The sequence below is a fragment of the Patagioenas fasciata genome, chromosome 6 (assembly GCF_037038585.1).
Source record: "Patagioenas fasciata isolate bPatFas1 chromosome 6, bPatFas1.hap1, whole genome shotgun sequence".
NCBI lineage: Eukaryota > Metazoa > Chordata > Aves > Columbiformes > Columbidae > Patagioenas > Patagioenas fasciata.
Genome location: NC_092525.1, coordinates 22,624,397 through 22,640,964, shown reverse-complemented (window position 1 = coordinate 22,640,964; position 16,568 = coordinate 22,624,397). Strand labels below are relative to the sequence as shown.

Genomic DNA, 16,568 nt, shown 5'->3' with positions numbered 1-16,568 from the left:
GTAGGAAATTAAGAATAGAGGGGGTTTTGCTTTATTTTTACAGTTCTGTAAGTTGGATGTTTATGAAGCATTATACATGTAAAAGTGTACTGCGTCTGACTCATAGCTTTCTGTTTCCCAGTGTAGAACCTTTTAAGATTCTTCAAGTTTTTTTTCCCAAAGCTGCAAGGCAAGTATGGCTGCTGACTTACACTGCTGCAAATAAATCATTAACACCACCCCTGCACTTCATTTTTACTTCTACAGTGCCTTTCTGACTAGGAGACGGACTTCACAATTACCTTCTGGTTGTTTGCATACCTCAAAAATTGTTACCACTTCTCTATACACTCAGAACACCCGTGTTTCAAATACACGGCTATTTGTTATTTGGATTATTTGGGTACTCTGAGGCAAACATAGGTTTTTTTGGTGGTTTTTGGCTTGTTGTTTGTTTTTGTTGTTTTTGTAATTTTGTGTTAAGTTGAGCAGTTTGTGGACACTTAAAACAAGCTGCCTTAGGACTCGGACGGTGAAATTTTCATTAAACTTACAGTAAATCAAGTGTGCAATCGTGCCACTTGTACTTGAGGTGACCCAAGGCATTTTCAAAATAATGAAGCAAATACCAGCTTAATAGGAATATGTTCTAACACATACGTTGCTTATCAAAAAGCAATCAAAATAAACGAAGTGGGATGGATAGATGGAGCACTTGGATTGTGTTGTCCCCTTGGTGTGTACGACAGCTGAGGATGCCCAGCTTTGCTGATGTGTGTGTTGTAAAACACATGTAATGGTCTTAGAAATATGAAAAAAGTGCTTTATGATGTAGCTTTTATCATTTAAATATTTAGTTTTGCATCTTTTGACTTTTTCACTTCATCATTTCTGGTCATTCTTGCCTGCCCAGTTTTGTGGCGTTTCTGCCTTCGTTAATTCCTCAAGGTGCTGCGGTGCTGATTGTGCGTCACTAGGCTAGGATAGCAAGCTTCAGTACCAATGCAGCATCTTTGTGTTTTATTTCTTAGGTCTTAGAGATGATAGCATAATGTGGAAATTCTGTACATTGGGGGGGAAAAAAAAAAAAAAATATTTATTTCATTTGGACTCGGGTGTTATTCTTCCTTCTTTGTAAGTTTGCAACCCAATGGAAGTCATTGCCCTTAGTGTCATTTTTGTCATGGAAAGCCTTTCTTAAGAAATGTCAACTAGCAGACATGATATTTGAGCAGGCTGTTGCCAACTATATAAGCTAAGGAAGAATGTATAAAGTATCAAAACGTAAGTCTGTACCAACTTCCATAATACTCTTTACAGTTGTTTTTTTTTTCCCCTTGTTCCTCTTAACAACTGGAAATTTGGGGAAATGCTCTGCAGACAAGTCTTGAGGTTCACACTGAACAAAGCTATGGATGGATATAATGGCTAATATGAACTTTGCAGCCAAAGTGAAAAGATTTGGCTTAGTGTTCAGTAAAATTTATACTGTTGCTGGTGCAGTGTTAAACGATGCCAACTGTAGATGGGCATTAGCTTGTCTGTAGCTCATGTAATTTCCCCTTATGACAGTTTTGTTCCATGCATTACCTGCTCTTTCACATATGCTTTTAAGCAAAAAACCCCAAATCCTAAATTGTAAATAATCTCAAAAACATTTTAAAACCTAGTGAATACCAAAAAGCAAAAGTTAAAACCATTTAACTTAAAAAGGCCCTGTGCCTTTCAAAAGCAAAGGGTGCTTTAGAAAACTTGAGCTGTGTACTGATTGCAGTCCTTCAGAAATGGAGAACTTTGTCTTTTGGCTTTCAGGACGTCACTGGTGCTGCAAACAGTGTTTTGGGGGCTCTTAGCTGTTTGGGAAGAACCTACGTTCCAAAGCGTAATTGTGTTCTACAGTGCAGAAAGGATAGTTTTGAAATTGTTGAAACTTTTGTGGACAGATCTGTGGAAAACTCTGATCTTCAGAGGTGCAATGACTTATGTATAGAATTGTATCTTCTAAGTTTAGTTACGTTACCACATGATGAGGAATATTTTATGGCTGAAAACGTAAACGTTCCTGAGAGAAACTTGCTGTTCTCACTTAACACAGAACTGATAAGTCATGCAAGATTGTTATGTTGATATTTGTAACGTTTCTTCCTTAAGGACCAAAATAATGAGGAGAAGCACGCAGATGGACTTATAGTAAGTTTAAATCTAATATTTATCTCCCTTTATTTCTGCAGAATTGTGAACAGAGGCCTGAATTTCCACTCATTTTGCAACATACCTCCTTTCTCTAATTTACTGCTTCAAGTGTCTTGTTAAAATCAGAGTCATTAGTTTTGGAGGTGGGCTAACACCTTTAGAAAATAACGTGATCAGTTTTCTGCCGAATGTCTCCAAAGGCAGTGTTATAGCTGAACACTTAGATGAAAGTCTGCCATGTGAACAGGTGAAAGGGAAATTATTGGGATAGAAACAGTTTTGTGTTCCATCTGAAGTATCTTTTTGTGGGAAACAGATCAGCTCTCCGTGTGCTTCCAGTACTTTGTCCCTTCAACACTGCTGCTCATTTGACGCGAAGTTGTATAATGTCTGTTTAAGCAATGTTTCTTCTTTAACATAACTTCTCCCTTCTAATGTAACTTCTGTCACCTTTAGTTTCAGTTGCATGTGACTTCTCTTTCTTCGTTCTCTTTTTGTCACTTGAGTACATTTCAGATAATTTTCTTAGGAGATTGGTTTCCGTAAAACGTAACTCTAAAAATCACAGTGTGTTTTCATTACAGCTGACAGTAATTCCCAGGCTTTATTTGTCTTTCCATTATGCACAGCATTAGTGGTCTGATTTTCTGGTGTGAACTTTGGAGTAAAGATGCACATGCAGATTTTTATTTCATGCATATTGTGAATAAGATGAACAATTAACCTGTGGGTAGTCACGTAACTCAGGTCTTAGTGTCTTGGAGGAGGTTCTGTTGTGTGCTCTGGAAAAGAGGTTCTGCAGCTGGAAGCTACTGCGGGTAGGGGTGGTATGAATGTTTGATCTGCAACGCAGAGACTTCATATAGATATTACAACTTCTAGTCTGAATTTGATTAGCCACTATTCTGATTATCTGTGGGCTGACTTATACTAGGGAGAAATACCAGGTATTTCTGTAGGACTGTGTTGACCGATGCATCAGATTGTGAAGACTGAAATTTTGATGCTTTTGAGGTCAACGTTAGCTTGGGCTAAAGGTCAAGGTTTCACTTTGACTATATTCCTGCCTAAGTTTAATGTTTGATACCATGGTGGGATGATGATCTTGCTGTTTCTATGTGGCTCGTTCTAAGTTGTTACTAAACTCGGAGTAGGAGAATTTCAGATCTGCCTTCATCTGCTTCTAAACCATGAAGGCAACACCCAAAATATCCAAACGAAACTTCATGTTGCAGTGTGGAGAATTGTTTAAGGATAAGGTTACAACCCTGCATACAAAACCAAAGTTACCTTGGTTTTGGTTTTGTTTGATTTTTTTTTTTCCCCCCCTGTGTCATATTTCTGTATCATATACATTTCTGTATCATATATATTATTAGTTTCCCTAAAACAAAGGGAGAGAGAGATTAGCAATAGCATCCTGTGTATCATAGGACCATCTTGATTTTTATTTTTTGTACTTCTGAAGATGGAATCATGATTTTAAACTGTGAAGTATGTGGGACAGGGACCTACCTGTGTTGCATGCATGATTGCACAATCAGTTGATGTGTAAGGGATGTTGATTTTATGCTGGAATACAGTGGAATAACAGTATATATACTGGATTATTTATTTGTATACTAATTAGTAACACCAGTGAGAGTGCAGAACAATTTTTATGTCATTTATTTTAAGCTGGAGATTTTTTTAGAGAGAAAAGGGAGTAATAGTTTTGTTTTCAATTAAACAAATCCAGTGCTATAAAAAAAATTAAAATCTTCACTGATTTTTAATGTAGGATAAATTTCAGAATTGCAGTTAACCAGAGAAGGAGGCAAGAGAGAAGTCGTCTTTTAGTAGGAAAATCAGAGGAAGGTTAAAATGACTGTTTCCCTCAGTCTACATGCAAGTAGTCATTAATAGACTAAAGGGAGGGAAGGACAGTTGGAAACTCTCTTTCTAATGTTTTAAATATTGATCTAAAAAGAGGACAGGAATAAACATACTGACTAAATGTAAAGGCAAAGCTTATCTACACTTTTAAAAAGCAGAACTTTTTTTGAAGTAGAACTGTATATTGTATGACCTTTCTGTGCTTAATATTCATCTATTAAGCACAGCAGCAAGATTTCCTAACAAATTGAAGCAAAGATTTTTGTAGTTCTGATGCAGATCAGTGGTTTTAAATTACAGATAACAAAATTACAGGCCAATGAAGCAAGGCAAAATCATGCTAGCTGGGATTAAAAGACATTGCAATTTGGTTTTCCAAGAGGCTTGTTGTAGAAAAGCCAAGAACCTATCCTGAAGTTGGTGGCTTCTGTGAGTGTTGGGTCGAATCAGTGCTTCATTTTCAAAGTACCCACCTTCATAAGTAGATTGAAATGTCCTTTCCTGGAGATGCACTGAAAACTGTCACCTTGCTGATGATTCTTGATTTAATTTATGGGTTGATTTACTATGGTCTGGACAAAATAATTTTTGAAAAAAATTTTAAAATACAGCTTACTTATCCTAAATTTTGCCAGATAATTTGCATCTACCTTTCCACTGTTTGCATGCAGTATTTATTAATGGACATTGGAATGAATACCAGAAGCTAGAACTTGAAATAAGAATTCTTTATAGGACAATTCAAATCTGTATCAAATTCAGTTTAGTGTAAAATCTGTGTAAAGGATTGAAGTATTACCACTTTGCAAGTATTTCTCATGTCCTCAACTGTCAATTTGTGTTTAACTTTCTCTCTTAGGAATTTGCTGTCTTGCATCTGGGCATTTCTTGTGCTCACAATGTTCTTGCTATCTATACTTTATTTATTTATTTTAAACGGAGGGGGGAAAAAAGTACTTTTCTTTCTTTTGTCTCAGAGCACCATAAACCCTGTTGACGCGGTTTATCAGCCCAGTCCTCTGGAGCAGTCAGTGATCAGCACGATGCCTTCCCAAGCGGTGATACCTCCAGGTATGGTGTGCAGAAAGAACCTCTGTGGGAATACTCTAGAGCAGAGCAGGATGCAGCTGCAATCCAGATGTTGGGGCTGCGGAACGGTGGGCAGCTTCTGTGCCACCCACGCGGTCAGTACAGGTGCAGTTAGTGGTGCAAAGGAAGGGAGAGGAGCAGGTGTGGAGCTTCTTCAGCCCCCAGGTAAATCTACCCTTAGTTCTGTGGATAAGCTGGTGTATTTTATCATACTTGCTCTAAATTACTAGCTTACATTTCTAATATACTTTCTTAAAATAAATGAAACTATAATTTGCAGAAAACATACATATTTTCTAGCTAAATAACTGCATTTTTTAAAAGCCATCTTTGCTTAATGATAAAAAAGAGCTAGATAACAATGACAGAAACATTTTTTCTGTCTGAATGGCTTTAATAGAAACGGATTCAGTTTTCGAAAGTGAGGTGAAATAATGTGGAATCTCCTTCCCAACAAAAGTTATAGTTCTCATATTTAAATGGGGCTTTTGGGTTTAACGTATCAAAATATCCCCTAGAACCTGCTCAGTTGTGCAAGTCAGAGCAGCGACCCTCATCTTTGCCAGTGGGACCTGTAGTAGCGTCGCTTGGAAATCAGACTCCAACACCAAATAGTACAGGTACGGTTCTGTGTAACTGTCTTATTGAAGTACAAGAAACAAAACCCAAATATATACTTATCTGTAACCACTGTAATTAGCTATTAAGATAACATTGTATTGGCCTACATATGTGTTTGTATGTGTTGCTTTTAATCAACATATATTACAGTGTTGTGTTAAACTCAATTATTTTGCTCTTTCTCTCCTCTATGGATACATAAGACACAGGAGTATTACCAGCTTCCTTTCTCGTGTCCATCAGTGCAACTTGCACTGATGGACTACAATAGATACCTTGAAACAAAAGTTGCTATAATTATCTGTTTACAATTCCTATGATATTTTAAGGTGGCTTAAAACCATAGCTACACACTTAACATATTTTTAATTGATCTCTCTGCATTGACTGTCACTTCCTGATCAGTTGTCTCGATTATATTGTCTAATCATGTTAAAATCTTTCAGCTCCCTCCCAAGTTTTTTTTTCTAAACTTGTATGTAAATGATTTTGTTGTTAATTGATTACTACCCTTCCTTCCCACAACACTGATATGTGTTTTAAACAGTATTTGCCCCATCTGATGGGAAGTTTGGGTTTTTTAGTCTTACTCTAAGTATCTCATCTTCTAGATAGTTTCTGATGATTGTTGTGTAATGACCTCTGCTGTGCCTTAGACCCCCACAAAAGGTCTGTGTCAGTGTTAACCTGGTTTGTCTTTATTGCTATGACTTTTTGGAAAAACTGAGAGTTGGTAGTGAGACAGGATTCACATAACCTGTTTTAGAAACCGTATCCATTAGATTTTGTCCCAAATGTATTTGTAGGTAAATTGGAAATAGATGGTTTGGGTAAGTAGAATACAAGTTGAGTGAAAACTGGCTGGACTGCGAGGCTCAAGATTTGCCATCAGCTGTGTGAGGTCCAAATGGCAACCAAGTGACTATTTGGTGTTTCTCAGGGTTTGATACTGAGTCCAGTACTGCTGAATGTCTTGGGTGACCTAGACATGGACCTTGCCAAACTGGGGAGAACAGAGCTCCCATTTGGAGAGGCTGTGACTGACTGGGGAAGTGGACTGACAGAAACCTCGTGAAGTTTGGTGAAGGCAAATGCCAAGTCCTCCAGCCAGCTGCCCTCAGCCTGCCCTCTTGCACGAGGTTAGCTGCAGCTTGGCTGGTACAAAGACATGGACCACCAAGACTTGGAAGTTGAGGCCCATGATGTACTTAGAGGCTGACAAAGCTGGGTTTGTTCAGCCCTAGGAAGATCAAGCTAAAGATGGATGTTACTGCTGTTTTCTGCCAGCTGTTGGGAGGGTATGAAGGAGATATAACTGGGCTCCTCTTGGGGATGTACAACAAAAGAATGAGGCAGTCAGCGCAAGTTGTAAGAAGGGAAATTCCCAGTAGATACTAGGAAATGTTTTTGTTTTATGATGAGGGTGATCAAACTTTGAAATAGGTTCTCCATAAAGATTATGGAATCATCTTGGGAGGGATTTAAAACCTGATTGGATGTGATTTTGAACAAACTAGTATAACTTTGAAGTCATCTGAGACTCAAGTGAGGAATTGGACCAGATGACTTCCGGAGGTCCCTTCCAACATAAGTCATGCTATGAATCTATACAAGTTTTCAATATTGTTGTTTTGCCTTTAATCAACAGCTTTGGGGAAAACAGCCTTATATTTTACTGTTTTTCTGTGTTCTTGATTTTCCTAGTGACCTTTCTCTTGTTGTCTGTTAAATGAAACTGAATGTGAACCTGACGAAATGTCACTTCTAATTTCGTAAGGTATCATACCTTTTGAGTTCATGTTGGTCTTGATTGATTTGAACCATCTTACTCTTAAGTTAGAACTGGTGGATTTTAAACTTGTTTGTTTTTGTTAAATTTGTAATTTTTAATACTTCATAGGAAGTGGGCAGTCAGCACCTAGCAGCAGTCTCACTTCTCCAAGCCATGTCAACCTGTCTCCAAACACAGTCCCAGATTTTTCTTACTCAAGCAGTGAGGATGAATTCTATGATGCTGATGAATTCTATCAGAGCAGTTCTTCCCCAAAGCGATGTATGGAGTAAGTAGCTGAATGTGTGCAGTGCATGCTGAATACAATTTTTACCTACAAGAGCATGGCTTATCTGCTTGTAGAAGTTAGTTAAGCTAAATAAGCAAATAAGCCACATCAGTTAAAAAAAAAAAAAGCAGAGTGAGGCGAAAAAGCCACTCCGTGTTACAGAATAAGATGAGCCCTTCCTGCAGCACAGTCACCTGTGAGAGATGCACTTTCCTCCTCTGCTCCTTCCTATTCCATCAGGTATATATGTTGGCAAAATTCTAACGTAAACCAAACTTAGGAAGCAACCAGCTCGGAGATTTAATCTGAGACCATGAAGTATTTCATATGCATTGGTTGCAGCTTTTGGTAAATAGCCAATTCCCTCTCACTTTTACTAAATTTCTTTTTTTTAGGTTGATGACCTTTCATAAAAATCCCTATTTATTCTTCTTAGTTTAAAGAGATGCTACACATTTCAAAGAGGAATTAGTCAGCTGTTTTATGCTTTCAGATTGTTATTACCTTAGACTGCAGGGTTTCCCATTTGATCGGCTACAGTCCATTTTAAGTTTTCTGTGAATTAGCACGTATATTGATGTCTGTCAGTAAACTCCTTAGGGAACTGATGGCTATGTATGTCAAATTGTAATGATTTGTTCTGAATTAGTTCACTGAATTTTGGGCATTTATGAGTCTTCTTTAGTTCTTCAGGGTCTGCTGCAGTTCTGACTCGGAGCAGCACAGGAAGCAGCATGAAACGTCCAGATACTACAGAGTCCCTCAATTCTTCCATGTCTAATGGAACAAATGATGCTGGTAAGTGACTGCCTGAACTTTCATGAGGAGCTCTTGATTGTTAATCTCTGTGTAAACTCTGTCAATATATGTATGATCATGTACATATGACAAGCTACTTGTGGAGAATGGTTTCTCTACTGTTTCTTTGCTAATGGAAGACTGTTGAATTGTAGGATTTAAGAACCTTACATTTATAAATAATATTGGTTTGACAGCTAATATAACATGCTAATTAAATACAGTCTGTCTTTGAAGGTTTAGAGAAAAACAAAAGCAATTTGGTCTTTCTAGATCTCTTTGATCCTCCTGATGATCAAGATGATGATGGGGAAGGAGAATCAGTGGAAGAACATAAGAGTGTTATTATGCATCTATTGTCACAAGTTAGATTAGGAATGGATCTAACAAAGGTAAACTTGCTGGCTGTTCATGGGGAAGGGAGTGGGAGTAAAGCCTGAATTCTGTGTAAACCAGTTCAATGTTAAAAGAATAATTCATGTTTGTTCTCAGAGCTAGTTAAGCAATAATCTCTCTCTAGCATGGTATATTTCAATAGGAGTTGTTACTGGGAAGGGAAAAATGAATGCAGAATAAAAATATTCAACTGCTAAAATATGTTTGGGAAAATAGTTTGCTATCAAAAATAGCTGTTTGGTCTCCTTGAACCTGGTCCTTGGAATGCCTGTAAAGCTGGGATGTCAGGAATGCTGTATGCAGTAGGAATGTTTTTCCTGTCCTTTAGCTTCCTAGAAAAAAAGATCTACAAGATCCCAGTGTTTGTGGACATTCAATAGGACATGAATTAAATAAAAGGGGAAATCAAACATATAGTGAAATGCTTTGCTTAAGTGGTATATTGTTGAGTAAGTTGCTTGTGTATTTTAAAATGCTGTATGTACGACTGGCAAGTAAAGAGTTGGATGGATTTTTCTTCAATTCTATTCACGTTTCTGTCTCACGATAGAATGAACAGCATTTTGAAGGTGTTGATCTTTCTAGGCAGCTTGGTTAAACTTAAACAAAGTAATTCCAGATGGAAAAAGAGTAGGAGAGATCAATCCTGTCATAATTTCCTTAAGTAGATGACTTTTAACTGTCCAACCTGGAACTCACAATGGACAATAAAAAGATAAAACCTTTCTGGTGAAAAAGCCAGCCGCTCACAACTAAACTACAGAAGGTTTCTGGCAGTTCTGAATAGGAATTGGAAAAAATTGTGTCTATTTTGGGAACTTCTGGAATAGCTGAAAATTACTGATCTCAAGCTGCCGAGCATCATGAACACGTGTCTTGTTTGCGTCACTTGAAGTCAACAGCAGCAATCGACGGCACTTTCAACAGCGGTCTGCACCACACTGAAGCCGACAGCAGATCCATGGGAATGGAACCTGCAAATGCTGTTGGGGAAGAGAAGCAGCAGGGAAAACATTAACCTTCATCTTGATAGAGAGGCACACGAGACGATGGAACTACATGGAATGAGATTCTGACTATAACTGAAAATTGGCAGTGTACATATAGATGAAATTAAATAATCAGTGTTACTGTAATTAAGAACAGCTTTTGATAAGCTTAGCGTGTAGTTGGATATGCTCTAGGTGGGACTAGAATATACAGAAGACAAGAGACAGTTCCTTTTAGATCTTTGGTTTTATAGAAAATGGAACTGAGTTGAATATGTCAGAACACATTGGTCAGTCTGGGAACACGATGAGCTCATGGGCACAGGAGGCCGTGGGTGCTCTGGGTGCTATTTTCAGCCAGTGTATAGAATGCTTTTGTGTGGGATGTTATCATATCTTGAACCATAAGAATTGTTTGTCTTCACCCAGGTGGTTCTTCCAACTTTTATCCTGGAAAGAAGATCACTTTTGGAAATGTATGCTGACTTTTTTGCACATCCGGACTTATTTGTCAGGTATTTGATTTTTAAAGTAGAGCGTTAATCGGTTCTAATATTGTTTATGGCCATGTGGGCTACCAAAAATAAGTTGACAGTTTTGAAGAATATTGTTTGTGTTTTGATTAAAGCTTGAAAAACTGCCGAAGCAGTCAAAGTTCTAGTTGTAAAACAACCAAACATCCAAAAAGCTTTCCTGTGTTTGAGGTACCTGCTTGTATTTCATTGTGCCTGTCCTCCTTTTCTCTCTTTTGGCCCATGCAGCATTAGTGATCAGAAGGATCCGAAGGAACGAATGGTTCAAGTGGTTAAATGGTACCTCTCAGCTTTTCATGCGGGAAGAAAAGGGTCAGTTGCTAAAAAGCCTTACAATCCCATTTTGGGCGAGATCTTCCGATGCCACTGGGTGTTACCAGGCACTGAAGGTGAAGATGATATGGTTAGTTTCTTGTGGTATGTTTTTTGGTGCCTCGAATGCATGCACATAATTACCAAAGCTTCATTAATTTACTGCCTGAAATGACCTGTGCTATGTTTAAGTCACAAACTGACAAACTATAGCAATTTCTTAACTGATTCTAGCCTCCTCTTCTTTTTCTTTGGAGAGAGGTTTAAAATATCTTGTATAAGAGCATTTGAGCTATTAGGTTTTTTTAGAACTATTTGACATTGCAAAATTGTTCTCTTTTCTCCTGAACCGTTTCATAGCACTGAGTTCCAAAGTTCTGATTTTTTTTTCAGTAATTTCTCTAAACCTTTGTATTTTAACAGTCGAGTTTCTTTCCCTCACTTATAACCTAGAAAGCAGTGCAGTTTTTCCTGTGTATTTAATTGTCTTTTTAAAATCTTATTGTAGGCTTCTCAAATTCGGATTCTGAGCTTAGATAATAGTTGTACATCTATGTCTGGCTATTACTCTTCCTTTTGTCCCTTAGTGGGGTGTGTGTGGTGAAGAACACAGTAACAGTAGTTCCACCCTCCTAATCTGAATTCAGCTGCCAGTGTATGAGTTTTTCTCTTATTTGCTCAAGTTTAACGAGACTCAAGGATTAATCAGTCTTATGCACATGAACCATAGTCAGCACAGTGTCCCACCGATTCTAGAGAAAAGCTCCAGCACATCCAGTGCAGGCTGCTGTGTTTTCTTTTTCTTTTTTTTTTAATACTTTATTTAGGCTTCTCAACTTGGGAGGTTGCAAATGATGATGTGGGAAGTGCTGTTGTGAGATGCTTCATGTGGCTTCACTGTAGTCTGTCTAAACATGTGACTGTTTAGATAGAAAATGTGTATTTTTTTCCCATTTAATTTGCTCCCCGCAATGGGTTTGCTCAGATCTTTCTCTTGTTTCTGAGGTGAATGTTTGGACTCCTATTTGCTGGCACAGACAGTAGTGTAATTGTGCTTCCATTGCTTCTAGTGATTAATTATACCTTTCATGATTTGCCACGAGACATGAATGTTGTTTAATGGTTTTGTGATACATATAGTCTGATTAAAATGCATATCAGACTTTCTCAGAAGCAAACATGAAAACTATTTCTGCCACCTATTTTTATTAGTAAGAAATTAAATGGATTTAAATATTACTTTATAATTAGGTTTATACATAACTCTTCCAGTTTAACCGTTGTATTTAGATACATCTCCTTGGATACATTTATACCTAAAAACAAGAGAGTAGAGGCTGTATGTTCTTTAGAAGGCGTCATAGTTTCAGGAGTCAGGATTTATTCTCCATCGAATTGGCAAACTGGCAAATCTGTTAAAATCTCTGCAATACGTTTTTAGAAGCCCTTAAACATGGAAGCAACTTCTCTTGGAAACACGCAGTGCTTTGTGAACACTGGCAGTGATGAAAACCCTCTCTGTTGTCACACAGGAGCCGGTTTCAGAAGGACCAGTCCCCTGGGTCAGTAAGAGCAACGTGACGTTCGTGGCAGAGCAGGTCTCTCATCATCCTCCAAGTAAGCTGGCGGGCACTGTGCTCAGAGAGGTGACGTCTGGACAGGAGTGACAGCAAAGTCAGCTCTTGCTTTAAATCATGGATTTATGTTTTCTTTCCAAATTTAAAAGCTGAAAGATTTCTCTTAAGCTGTTTTTGTGAGAACAAATTGCAGACTGTTGCCACGTGAGGCACTTAGATATTTCCCAATGATTGAATTTGGAAACAACAGTACTAATGTCTTGTGCTGCTGTTTTTAATACCTTCTTCTTCAGTTTCAGCATTTTACGCCGAGTGTTTTAACAAGAGGATACAGTTCAATGCTCACATATGGACCAAGTCAAAATTCTTAGGAATGTCTATTGGCGTTCATAACATAGGGCAAGGTATGTGTGTGTGAATTTGACAATAGAAGATAAATTTACATTCTGCAACTAGAATTTTTGCAAAACATATTTAAAGTCATCCTGTTAAATGTAAGCAGTGTTTGATTTTATGTAACTTGAGCTTATGTTTCTAGGAATCAGTGATTCCTCTTGCATACTGTGTGCCGAAATCATGTAGGGCCCAGTTTTTCACATAAACACAACTCTCCTGGCCTCCTCCAGCAGCCGGGCATCTCAGCATGGAAATAAAGCTCAGCACCTTTCCTTTTTGTGGTACCTGGGTTTAGTGAATTAATTCAGGAGAAAATGACGGATTTTGCTGGATGTTTTTTTAATGTGTTTTTATTTTTCTTTGATAGGCTGTGTCACATGCCTGGATTATGATGAACACTATATTTTGACCTTTCCTAATGGTTACGGAAGGCAAGTAAATGCTCTATTTGGTATTTTCATTTTTAATGCCTTCTCATATTTCATGCTTAAAATTTATCAGTTAAGAGGGTATAAATAAAGACATATCTTTATAATTGCAGGTCTATTCTCACTGTGCCATGGATAGAACTTGGTGGCGAATGCAGTATTAATTGCTCCAAGACAGGTTATAATGCTTCCATCGTCTTCCACACAAAACCATTTTATGGAGGAAAGAAGCACAGAATTACAGCTGAAATTTTGTAAGGGGGTCTCTTTCTTTAATCTCACTTTTTCTCTACTTAAATGCTGACAATGTTTTTTCAGGACAGTCAGGAGTATAAAATAATGGAACAGCTCCACTGAGTAACGTAGCTCATGATTACCTGTCATTAGTGAAAGGAAACCTGCACAGGCCTGCAAACTGCTTGTCCTGCTCTAAAACATTCTCAGCTGTTGACCAAAAGGAATTTAAATTTTCTTCTTCATCATTAATCTCTCCTAAAAACAAAAATACTGAAGCAAGCCTTGTCATACTGCTGTTCATAATGTGTCATTAAGGCTTTGCTGCAGCTTTTACTGATTTGTTCAGATTAGTGGTTTGGTGCCCGGAGCAGAGAATTCAGTGGAGATTCTCGTCTTACTGGAGATCTGCTGTAACGTCAGCAAGTGGATGCTGACAAAACGAGGTCCAGAACTTGGTTTTAAATCACTTTCTGACACACGTTGTTAGACACCATTCATTGGTGAACTAGTGTTTGTGTTTCCCAGTAGTCTGGGGAAGAAGTTAAAGTCTGTGGAACCTTTTAAACTTAACTTGCCACTCTAAATCTGTTTAGAAAGCTTGTAACTAGTTTCCTAAGCTCTTAATGCAGATACAGCCCTAAGGCAAGACCTGTCTTTCTTAGGACAGCGCTACCTTGTCAGGTTTAGCCAGTTGAACTAATTCATGCAAAACTTCTCTCTTGTAAACAGAACCGTCATCTTTTCGTGATGAACCTTTTGAGGGCTGATATAAATCAGACTGTACAGCAACTAGGATGAAGTTTTGATCTTTTGGGGTCTTTCATTTACTATAATACAACTAAGAAATGACTGTTTCTTTCTGTTTAGTTCTCCTAATGACAAGAAAGCCTTCTGCACAATTGAAGGAGAATGGAATGGTGTCATGTACGCTAAATACACAACAGGGGTAAAGCAGCTTTTTTCTTTTTCTTTTTTCTCTTTTTCATCAGAAATGGAATATTTGGCTTTAAAAGCTTTTTGTTTGTGTTTTAAAAACAAACATTAATAGTTGGGAATTCCTGTGAAGCTGCCCAGAAGATCACAAGAATACTGCATTTGAGATTGAAAGTCCTGAATTTACTTTGTTAATTTAGCTTAAGGTAACTTGATTTTTTTTATAGCAAGAAGAGAATCTAAAGAATGATGTGTTTTCATGTATTTCCTGCCAACCAGTGTACTGGAGTGTGAGGGTATAGAACTTTTCAGTCTAGATAAAGAACTGATTTTGTTTGTTAAAATCTCACTCTCTAGGAGAATGCTGTCTTTATAGATACCAAGAAAATGCCTATAATTAAGAAGAAGGTAAGGAAATTGGAGGACCAAGATGACTTTGAGTCTCGCTGGTAAGAATTTTAGTTAAATGAGCAAATTAAGACTTTTGTTTGTTTGTTAGACCCAAGTTTGCAGTACAGAGTGTGACTCCTGGTGTTAATTCAACCCCTGCATGGTGGCCTGTGCTCCCCGACAGCCTTTGCTGCAAGACAGATGCAAGAGATGTGCAGGTTGGGTTTTAATGGGGAAGAGCAGAGTGGTAGCTCTTGCTCACATCCTCGTTGAGACCAAATGTTCCAGGGAGCTCCGGAGAGAGCCTCACTGCAGCCTCCACTATCCTGCCAACAGCCAGTGCTGCTGTTGTTTAATATATATTGGGTCTTTTCTGGTCTTTTGGTAAGTGAGACCTGCCCAATTCAAACAAATAATATTGATGAGTAATAGCCAGTTCTAAGTTTCTACAACCTTGTAGCACTTTGCTGCTATAAAGCAGTCTCCATTCAAATTTCTTTTTTCAGCTTATGGAAAGACGTAACCTACAACTTAGTAATTAGAGACATTGATGCAGCCACAGCTGCAAAACATGCACTTGAGGAAAGACAAAGAGCTGAAGCCAGAGCCAGAAAGGAGAATGAGACCCCATGGGAAACACGGGTGAGCTTTATTCAAAGAGTCTAAATGTCCTTGAACCTGGGTTCTTTCCAACCGAGCCGTAAAAAGCTCACATCTGATTACTCCCTTGTTTCTAGTTATTCCATGAAGATGGAGAATGCTGGGTTTATGATGAGCCGCTATTGAAACGACTTGCTGCCAATAAACATTAAGCAGGTTATAAAACCAGAAAAACATTCAAGCCTTGGCTTAGCAAAGTTTACATCTGATACCAAGAGTCAGCAGTTATCATCACGTATGTACCGTTCGGAGAACCCGACCCCTCCAACTGCAGTGGTTCCTATCTCAGGGATACTGGACTTACTAGTGCAGATAAGCAATTCAATGAAACAAGGAACGTCTTGGCTGTGCAGTAACTTATGTTGGTGTATTCAGGCTTCCAAAGGCGGCTGTCAGAGCCGTTAACTGATGCTTCTAAAGCACGGGGAACCTGGGCCGTGAGGCAGATACACTCTATAACCACTGTGAAGGCCAAGGCATTTGGTATCAGTTGCATAATATTCCTGGGTCCTATGTATTTAAAAAACAAACAAACAAACAAAATGCAGGATGTCATTTAAATCTAGCTAATGTTTGCAATGTGTAAATATGAAGATTCCTTTGATGGGACAGTTTGTTAGAAAATGCTACGTAAATGTTATCTTCCACCTGTATGATAATCAAATCTTTTGGCATTTCAGTGTCTTGCCCAAAATAACTTGGTTATTTTGAGATTAAAATGTAACCATACATAATTCTACTCAATGCATCTTAAGCTTCATAAAATAGATTTTTCAAACTTCTCTTATGGACTTTTTATTTATTTCATAATAAACCTTTGCAGCAAGACTGCTTTTTCAGCTGAGTGATGATCAATTGTGTTATGTTTAAATCATTAATAGTATTTTTTTCCACCGGAATCCTTGCAGCTAAACCTACTTCTTAAAGTAGTTAATGAACTAGGAAAAGAGCAGAATTTGCAGCACCTATGGTAGAATGTTTCTGGACTCTCCATCCCGCCTTGCTTCTCTGCCTGCTTGCCAGCACTTCAGGACTCTTTACACTTCTGGGCTTTTTGCTTGAAGTTAAATAATAGTTGAGTAAGTAAGTAGTTACATGTAGC

General features: G+C 38.0%; 1 protein-coding gene across 4 annotated transcripts in view; it reads left to right on the top strand.

Moving 5' to 3' along the window:
* OSBPL9 (oxysterol binding protein like 9) overlaps window positions 1–16,248 on the top strand; it is a 60,975-nt gene extending 44,727 nt beyond the window's left edge. For 3 of the 4 annotated variants that reach the window (XM_065841727.2, XM_071810239.1, XM_065841729.2), the window contains 16 exons: window positions 2,131–2,169; window positions 5,025–5,118; window positions 5,655–5,756; window positions 7,658–7,817; window positions 8,503–8,615; window positions 8,889–9,007; window positions 10,430–10,515; window positions 10,762–10,936; window positions 12,378–12,462; window positions 12,716–12,826; window positions 13,186–13,249; window positions 13,360–13,500; window positions 14,351–14,429; window positions 14,774–14,865; window positions 15,313–15,448; window positions 15,544–16,248. In XM_065841727.2, coding sequence (XP_065697799.1) covers window positions 2,131–2,169; window positions 5,025–5,118; window positions 5,655–5,756; window positions 7,658–7,817; window positions 8,503–8,615; window positions 8,889–9,007; window positions 10,430–10,515; window positions 10,762–10,936; window positions 12,378–12,462; window positions 12,716–12,826; window positions 13,186–13,249; window positions 13,360–13,500; window positions 14,351–14,429; window positions 14,774–14,865; window positions 15,313–15,448; window positions 15,544–15,618 — 1,671 coding nt within the window. In that variant the 3' untranslated portion in view covers window positions 15,619–16,248. The remainder of the gene's footprint in view (window positions 1–2,130; window positions 2,170–5,024; window positions 5,119–5,654; window positions 5,757–7,657; window positions 7,818–8,502; window positions 8,616–8,888; window positions 9,008–10,429; window positions 10,516–10,761; window positions 10,937–12,377; window positions 12,463–12,715; window positions 12,827–13,185; window positions 13,250–13,359; window positions 13,501–14,350; window positions 14,430–14,773; window positions 14,866–15,312; window positions 15,449–15,543) is intronic. The other variant, XM_065841728.2, reaches the window with a different exon arrangement.
* Window positions 16,249–16,568: the final 320 nt, after the last annotated feature.